Below are 8,989 nucleotides of genomic sequence, written 5' to 3' on the forward strand. Positions count from 1 at the left end.
ACAAGGGTGTTGGACTAAATGATCTCTGAGGCCCCTTCAACTTTAAGTTCTATGATTCTGACCCCATTTCTTGAACCAGGAACTGCATTTCCTCCCTTTTAACTCAAGAGCCTCAACATAGCCGGGCAGCCATCCCCATTACTCAAGTGGATTTTCAGACTCTCAGAAGTAGTCTGTGGTACTAGCCAGAGCTGCTTGCTCAGGCTCCTGTTGGCTTATCCAGGGACCACTGGGCTGTTCTCCCCCCTCTCCGGGAGTTTCACTGCACCTCCAACACCTCACACTGCTGTGTGGCTGACCCTCCCCAGGCGGGAACCCTTCTCTGTGCCGGCCTAAGGGCCAACAGCAAGGAGGCAGAGGGAAAGCAGGTTTTACTGTTTCCCTTTACTCCAGATCCCACCAACATTAAGCTGCTGCCATGTGGGTTCTTGGTTATATATATGTTTTCAGGGGGTGATGCCCATTTCCTTGAGAAATAAATTTGAAGCAGCTCGTGTGCCTCTTCAAGGCTACTTGTAAAGTCTGACATTTTGGGGGCAGGAGGAGGGCTAGAGTTAGCAACTCAACAGGTACATTTGCCATAATCTCCATGTAATAAATAAGAGCCTATGAAGAGATTAAATAAATCTTTCCTAATGCTTTTTGATTGACTTAATCAATAATTAATCATCTTTAGATGAGGCTGTAACTCGTGGAGTAGATATAATTGGATTAGCTGAAAAGAGGCAGTTGGGGAGCTTTGAAGAGATTAAAATGGCTGTCAATCCCATAATTAAACTGCCACAAACAAAAGCAATGGTGTTTAAAAAAAAAAAAAAAAAAGGAGGAGGAGGAAAGAGAGAAGAAAATAAGAGGGAGGGAGGAGGGAGAAGGGAGAAGGGTGGGGAAGGCCAGCTGACTTGGATTGGATTGAGAAGTACTTATGTATTGCTGTAGATTGGAGAGGCAGAATCAAATCTGACCGATTTATTCCACTGAATGAAATCCATACATATCAAGTCAGCCACTTGATCGTATGCCTGGCCCACTGGGACCCGTGAAATTTTGGCAGCTTCAACTTCACTAAAACAACGAATCCACAAAAGGAAAAAAAAAAAAAAGTTAATTATTAAAAACAGAAGAGACCTGCTCCTTGTCCTGAGCCCATTTAGACCTTGACTTTTCATACTTTTAATTGGCTTAGTAGGTTTGGCCTGTGTGAATGAAGTCTTTGATCTCCCTCTTTTTCTTTCCATGCCCCTTTCATCTTTCCTGTTACAAACACACAGAGAGCTTGAGGAAAAATACTTTGGTTTTTAAAGACTTTTCTTTTTAAAAGGATGTGGATTTGGGCGGGGGGAGGGGTGTGTGTGTGATGCTGGTGAATACTTTTTTTTTCTCTCTTTTATCTCTTTTTCCAGAGAGGAGTTGCTTAAACCAATGGGACTAAAACCTGATGGGACAATAACGCCTTTGGAGGAAGCACTCAACCAGTACTCTGTCATCGAAGAGACCAGCTCTGACACAGACTAAAAGCGTCACCTGCCCAACTCTCAATATTGCTTTTATCAGCATCTTTTCTCTGTAGCTCCAGGGGAGTCTTTTCTCTAAAACATTTATGCCCTTGCTTTGGCTAGAAACACATTAACTGGTTTACTCATTGAGAATCCAGCATATTTAAGAGGTGATCCTGTGTTTTTGCGATACCGAGGCATTCGTACAGAGCTGCAGTTGGATGGAGTTGCAGGGGCTAAAAACACAGAGAAAGAGTAATTCCACTTCATCGGGATGGAACTGAAAGGACTTCGTTCTGCAAAGCAGCCCTGGTTGAATCTGGCCGTTCTGTTTGCCAAGGTTCTTAGAAGATAGAGTCGCGTCCTTCCTCTCACCGGTGAAAGCTGCCCTCCTGAATCTCTCCAGCAGACAGCGGCACGTGAGAAGCAGAACGAGCTGCTGATAAACAAGGGCTGAGGCAAGCGACTTCTTAGATCAGGACTGACCACGTGGAAGCCAAGCAGCTGCTCCATAAACCTAGCCCCACTCTTCATTTCAATTTTGTATAAAGATGTGGAAGTGCACACACAAACACGCACACACACAGCCCCAGACTTGCAAACTGATTACATTCTGAAAGTTTGTATGTCGCTTATCTAGAACTTCAGAATACATTTCTCCCCATAAAGGGTTATAAATGATGGTTTAGTTCTGAGGCAGCTACAAATGCCTATTTATTCCCTTATGTACCTTAACACTAGACCCATAGAACTGAACTCCCCCCCCCCCCCCGTCTGTATCACTGCATGGGAGTGTGCATTCTGAGCTCTGACCCAGGGTGCCAGGAACACACATCCTCCGATCCAGCAGAGGGGATGGGGACTCCCCGAGTCCTGGGGGTTCTTGTGTGGCCTCTGCCGGGGGTAGAGGGAGTCAGCGGCACCCATCTGTACATACAGGTCATTCATATGTCACAGGTTTTAAATTGGGGACTGTGTGTGTGCCTGTGTGTGTGTTCAGCCTTTCTACCCTAGGTGATCAGTTTAATGGTAACTTTATTTATTTAAAAAAAGAGAAAGAAACACAAGTAGTTACTGTTAAACTGATTAAAGCTGTTTATTTTTACTTCTAGAATTGGTCATAGGAGGAAGTAGAAAATGGATCCTGCGGTAGACAGCGGGCCTAGTCAGTCAGTGGCTAAAGCCTAAAGGGGTCGGTTTCCTTTTATATGTGTATGTATGTAGATAACACACACATACATACATATATACACATAGATGATGTGCTTAACCACTGCCTTTTAAAACTTTAAATTAAATAAAACATTGGGGTTGATTCAATGTAGCCATCTCTGTGTGTTTCTTTATAGATACCTGGGGTAAACAATATCCCAGAATTTGTGCTTCTCTGAAGTGCTTTCACATCCATTATCTCACCTACCACAAGAGCCTTTTTAAGGATAGGTAAAGTACACAGAGTATTAGTGAAAGAGGTCATTTAGCCAGAAGTGTCTTCTCTGGCAAAACAACAGTTCAAGGATGGAATTTTAAAAGGCCTTTGAGCTACCAAAAGAGGTCACTAGAGTTTCTTGCAATTTACTCACAGGAGAGATCCTCAAGAATCTTTTTATTTACTAAAATCTGCATACATTTATAACAGGTTTAGTTCTCTGGCTTTCAAGCCCATAAAAAGTGGCAAAGGAGGCCGACAGATGGAAGACAGGTCTACCGAAAGCCACCGAAGGTCAACAGAAAACTGGACAGGAAGGCAGAGAGAAGGAGGAACACCACTCCAGGCATCACCAGTCTGGGACAGTCTGTTTCCCAAAGGACAGTCTGGTTGACCCAGAAAGATCTGTACAAACAGTACAGCCCATAGACAAGTTCGCATAGAGATGATCCAGAGTGTATTTTTAAAAACTGAGTAAATCCAGAATACTCCAGAATAAAAGGCTAGGAAGAATACAACCCACTTCACGATTTTCATCCCGATGGTTAGAGAAGTGGTGGGTAACCCTCGTTTTAACAGTAAATGAAATGCAACTCGGTAATTCATAAGATTATGTGGGAAAGGTTTAGAAAAAAGTACTTTTGTTACTTCATTCTACAAATGCATTTTTAGAGTATTTTTATAATTTCTACAATCAAATAGCTTTGGCCTGAAGACGTGTCTCCTGAACTAGCATCTTGCCAGCTTATGCAGAGGGTCCCAATGGCCTGTGTAAGTAGCTGTGCTCCTGTGCTTTCAAGGAGTTTGGGTTCTCTCTGAGGTTCCCCACGCCAGGCACTAAGCTCTGTTTTTGAAGAGAGCGTTTGCAGGGGGAGACGAGGGACCTCATTTTGCTCACGGAAAGAGAACGAACATCTGCAGAGTGCTTACTATGGGCTGGGTTTTTTGTGTCTCTTCTCACATGTAACCTCATCGCATCTCATGTGGGAGACCATCTCTGGAAGGCCTCAGTTTCCCAGTGTCACAGCAATAGGAGTCCGAGTCTGGCCGGCCCGACTCCCGGCACCTCCTGCGCCTCCCCACCCTGACCACCCAGGTCCTCGCTCTGCCTCCTAGGGCTCTGGAATGCTGGACAGAGGGCATTCTCAGGCCACTTTAAGCAATAACCATTTCAGCAGAACAGTTTAAGGAACTAAGCAGGGAGGGGACCTGGAGTTGAACTGTGAGCGGGAAACTTGCTCAGGACTGGATTTCAAACAAGGGCCTGGAATCTTTTGGGTTAGAGACGTGGGCTGCCAGCTTTCCCCAGACAGATGCTCGCCACGGTGGCCCGCAGTGGGGATGGTGAGAACACGCTGGCCACCCGCACTCTATGGTCTGAGTGCCCACAGCCCTCCTGACTTTCGACATGGTAAGGAAGTGTGTGTCCTGAAGTAAGGCACTCGAGCCATTGGAGTAGCGACCCATCGGCGCGTAGGGCCCTTTCACTCACCCAGTGGTCCTGGGAGGTGGACAGACAGGGGTTCTTCTCCCTCCTTTATAAATGGAGACACTGCCTGAGGCAGTGCAAGTACTGAGTATCCCTTTATCACATCAGTCTGGCCGCCTCCCAGTCCGAGGTGTCAGGTGTCCCTTGTATGGGCTTCTCCCCACCCTACCCCACCATTGTAAAGGCAATATAGAGGTTCATTGGTGAAAGTTTGGAAAATGCAGAAAATTAAATAAAGTTAATCCACCCAAATCCCACCACCGAGATAATCACCTGTTAATGTTTTAGTGTATGTCTGTCCTGTATTTTTTCTATGCGTATATAATTCATTTTATTACAAGATTGGGATCATACTGTATTTGCAGATGTGTACCCTGCTTTCTTTAACATATTGTGAGCATTTTCCTACGTCAATAAATATTCTTCGAAAAGTAATGACTAGATGATGCTCCATTCTATGAATTGTGGTAGACACTGCTAATTGCCTACCTAATATTATTCTTCCTTGCTAACACAGAAGACGTCATGGCCCTGTCCCCCAAAAAAGGTACTGGTGCCTTCTCCCATACTGGGAGGCAGCAGGAGCCTTGCCAGCGCTGAAGAGCAGCTGGAAATAGAAACGGCTCCAGGAAGAGGAAATGTGCTCCACCATACAGCACCAGTCCCGCAAAAGCCTTAGCAGCACAAATCACGGCCCACTTAGATTAATGCCCAGATCATTCTACAGCTTTAGTCAAGGAGAGGCATTTAGCAGCAGCAAGGTATCCAGATGGCTCTTAGAAGTCTGCATGTGAAGTGTCAGCGTTTACTGCGGTATAGTCCAGATACGGGCATGCGTTTTCTTGGTGATGTGCTTCATAGCAATCCAAGAGGAGAGGGAGCGCACAAGGACCGGGACGCGCGCGACTGTTCTCTCAAGAAAAGAGGATACCTGTCAGAACCACGGAGTATGTGTCGAGCACAATATGGAGTAGGAACAAATGAATGGTGTTCTGGGAACAAATCACACGGGCGAGGGAGGGAAAGATTTCAGCTGTCAATAGAAGGCTGGAGAAAATGAGAACGTTTCCAGGGAGGATCGGCAGCACTATGCTGAGCCCTGCACCAGGTCTTCTAGAAGCACCAGAGCAGCTTTCCTTAAAGGGGGAGGGTGTGGGGAGAGGACCAAGCCTCGGTGCCCTGAAGCAAGTACTGCACCGTGAGCTCTTGTGAGCTCTCCCGCGCATCTAGAATGGGCCTAGTTAGGTAGCATCCTCAGGGGAGAAAAAAGAGATTCTGGCCATTTTGTGCGCTCTGTGGTTCACGTGAACCATGGTTGAGAAAGTCTATCTGAAAGAAAAGATTATTATCCAAGCTTCTGGAGTCAGATGTAGGTTTTCTTTTAATGCAACGCCGTGAAGATCCGGGACAAAAGACTCCAGCTATATCCTGGTCTCACAGACTTTTATCTTTTCTACATTGAACATGATTTCAGCTGTGTATATTTATGTACTGAGCAATCACTGTGCCAGATACCGTGCTAAGCACTTTACATACACTTTCTAATTTCACCGCCATAACAATCTTCTGAAAAAACTATTATAATAACCATTCAGATGAGAAAACCAAGGCATAGAGAGATCGATTACTTGTGTACAAACACACAGTCATTAAGTAGCAAAATTTGAACTCAAGCCTGTCTGATGTCCATGTAAATGCTAGGTTATGTGTTGCTTTTACAATCATAGATGAAATAAAGTATTATCTGGGAGAAAAAGTGTCAAAGGAGAATTAAATGGAAAAAAAAACAGAATTGGGAAAATAATTTTAACATGTTTTTCTCATTCTACTTCCATAGCTCTACAAGAAAATACATTGGATCCCATTCAGGAGCTAGTCTCCAAGGGACCTGTACTCATAAGCATACCAATCCACATCAACTTGTTCAGTAAATATTTACTGGGAACCTACTATGTACCAGGCACTGTCTCAGGTACTTGGATATACAAACGTTACTAACTGTTCCTCTCCCCACCGTGTGAGAAGTCCATCACCAAAGCCTGCACCCCAGTGCTTATAGGACGCCAGGTAAAGTGTGGCTGTCACTGGCCAGGAGGATTGTGGGGGTTGACAAAATCTCATAGGCGACGTCCGAGTGGAGTTTGAGCTTGCCATGCATAGGAGAAAGACTGTTCTAGCCAAAAGAACTGGTTCAAACAAAAGCTCATAGACAAAAGGCCCAGGATGTGTTTGCAGAACACTAGCAGTTTTAAGTAGGACTGAAACAAAGGTATCCTAGCTCTCATGACAGGACACAGGAGTAGTGACATTTCAGGCAAGGAAAGGACACAGTGAGAAAAGTCTACAGTACAGAGAACAGAGTGAGGAGGAACAGACAGTAGGAAAAGAGACCAGACAGGTGTCACATCAGTGCCTGTGAGGGCAAGCGGGGCCTGGACCAGAGCAGTGGCCGTAGGTACAGAAGACGGGTGAAGTCAGGAGGCACTTAGAAGCTGGAATAAATACACTCTGATGCCTGAGAAAGACAAGAGAGAAGAGCTCATTTCAACTCCAATGAGAAGGACTTTGGGGAGAAGGTCGCTAAGGCAGTGGCTGCCAGCAAGTGAACGAAGTATCTTTGGGTCTGGGAATAGGCGGGTGGAGCTGCCAGTTATTTATCAAGGAATCTGCCAATTTGTATGGTCCCCCCAGGCATCATCTCCACGTGGAGTAAGCAAGGTCTTGGACAGACAGGGAGTCCTATTTTGCAGACACTGTACGTACACATGTTGATGTGACGAATAAAAGTTCACTCGTAAACATTACTGAATTCATTGTATCCTTGCGCCCATCTGTCTTGGCTATATTTTCTCAATCAAAATAATGCTAATAATGAACAGCTATCGTGTGGAATGGAGATCCACAAAATTCAAGCTTTAAAAAAAAAAATTCTCAAAACTGGAAAGACTTAGGCCTCTTAGCGACAAGTAACAGAAACTCAAAATAAACTAGCTTAGTAGTGAAAGAACACGGGGCTATTTTTCCACAAAGGAGGGAGGACGTGAACAACCAAGCTGTGGAAAGAACAGAGGTGTCGGTGGGGTCTCAGTTACAACTGAAATCCGAGTCCTGTTACAGTGCAGGAGGAGAAAGGAATTTATAAAATCCTTTTTTCACGGTAAGTGACTTTTAAGCCTATTATTTTGTCTTCAAAGTGGAGAAAAAAAAAAAAAAACAACCTAAACACGAATTTTTTTCTTTCCTGCTGTAACAATTCTAATTCCCTTCTCCTCCACCCTCTACCTCACCATAGAGAAGCTCACTGGGAATAAAGTGAAACTCCGGAAAGAAAAATTCTGTACATATTGATAGATTTTAAAAACCACTACCTCTGAGTGGTTCAGTCAGTTAAGCATCTGACTCTCTACCTCGGCTCAGGTCTTGGTCTCAAGGTCCTGAGTTCAGGCCCCACGTTGGGCTTCATGCTGGGCTTCATGCTGGGCGTGGAACCTACTTAAACACCACTACCTCATGTTACCCAAAAACTTGAAACTAAAAACTATGGTTTAATGTCTGATTTCTAGGTGGTTAAAAGAGTTACTTCCATAGTGTTAAAACCATTTGCACACCAAAAGCACATTAGGCAACGGAAATTTATGAAGTAAATTTCATACTAAACATTTATGTGACCCATACAAGGTTACCAACTGATCAACAGTTAACAAAAAAGATAATCCATGTAAGCCAAAGAATAAAAAAGTATTTTTTAAAAGTATATTTTTAACCATGTATGTGCAATAAGTGAAAAGTGATTCTAATGGCAAACAATTCTGGTTAAAAAAGCACATCGAACGCATGCATTTCCCTTGACCGGCTTAGGGAAACGGATTAAAATGGCAGTACGTGGCCGTTTTCAGGAAGGGTTATTTATGCACAATAGGACCATGAGAATGAAGTCAAGAAGACGATAAGCAGAAAAGCGCTATTGACAAAATTTTGGAGACTGGAAATTAGATGAACTAGGGAAAACTGACATAGAAAAAAGATACAAGGTATCAAAAAAATTAAAGCCGGCAAGGGAATCCAAAAGCAAAAGGACATGTGCGAGAACCAGCTTACAGCAGCTCATGAGAGCCGGTTGTCAAATGTTTAGGAAATTTACAAGCTGGTAAAAAACCATTATGAAAAATTAAATTATGTACATTTCAATCATATTTAATAAAACAAAGGTAATAACTGTTCAAAATTCTTCACTTCCTAATTATGTTTCTAGGTTTTACTGTTACCTATGCTCTTAGAGTCATTCACGTCTGTTGTGTCTGGAAGGTGGAAAACTGGGGGTCCTACTAGAGCATTTCTTCTCAAGTCTGTGTTCGGCGACATCGTGACGACAGAGACAGTGGAGTTCAGCTACGGCGGGAGGATTTACACCATGGGAACGAGCCGCCAACACCACATCAGGGCTTTTCTCCCTGGCCAGCGAATTAAACTTTACCAGCACATCACTGGGATAAATCTTGCAGCACCCCAGAGTGGCTTAGGGCACTTCTGAGAATAAAGGTGTGGGTGGGTTTGAAACCTGCTGCCCATCTCCTCTCC

The 8,989-nt window shown here is 44.1% G+C and overlaps 1 protein-coding gene across 5 annotated transcripts in view; it reads left to right on the plus strand.

The window, feature by feature from the left end:
- The window catches only part of RIC8B (RIC8 guanine nucleotide exchange factor B), a 103,403-nt gene extending 100,640 nt beyond the window's left edge, over positions 1 to 2,763 (plus strand). For 3 of the 5 annotated variants that reach the window (XR_006220204.1, XR_006220205.1, XR_006220206.1), the window contains one exon: positions 1,401 to 1,486. Coding sequence is in view for 2 of the 5 variants with exons in the window: in XM_042993095.1 (XP_042849029.1) it covers positions 1,401 to 1,512 (112 nt within the window). In the remaining 3 variants the exon portion in view is untranslated. Of the gene's footprint in view, positions 1 to 1,400 lie in introns of all 5 variants that reach the window. The other 2 variants (XM_042993095.1, XM_042993096.1) reach the window with 1 other exon arrangement.
- Positions 2,764 to 8,989: the final 6,226 nt, after the last annotated feature.

Source organism: Panthera tigris, chromosome B4 (genome assembly GCF_018350195.1).
Source record: "Panthera tigris isolate Pti1 chromosome B4, P.tigris_Pti1_mat1.1, whole genome shotgun sequence".
Classification (NCBI taxonomy): domain Eukaryota; kingdom Metazoa; phylum Chordata; class Mammalia; order Carnivora; family Felidae; genus Panthera; species Panthera tigris.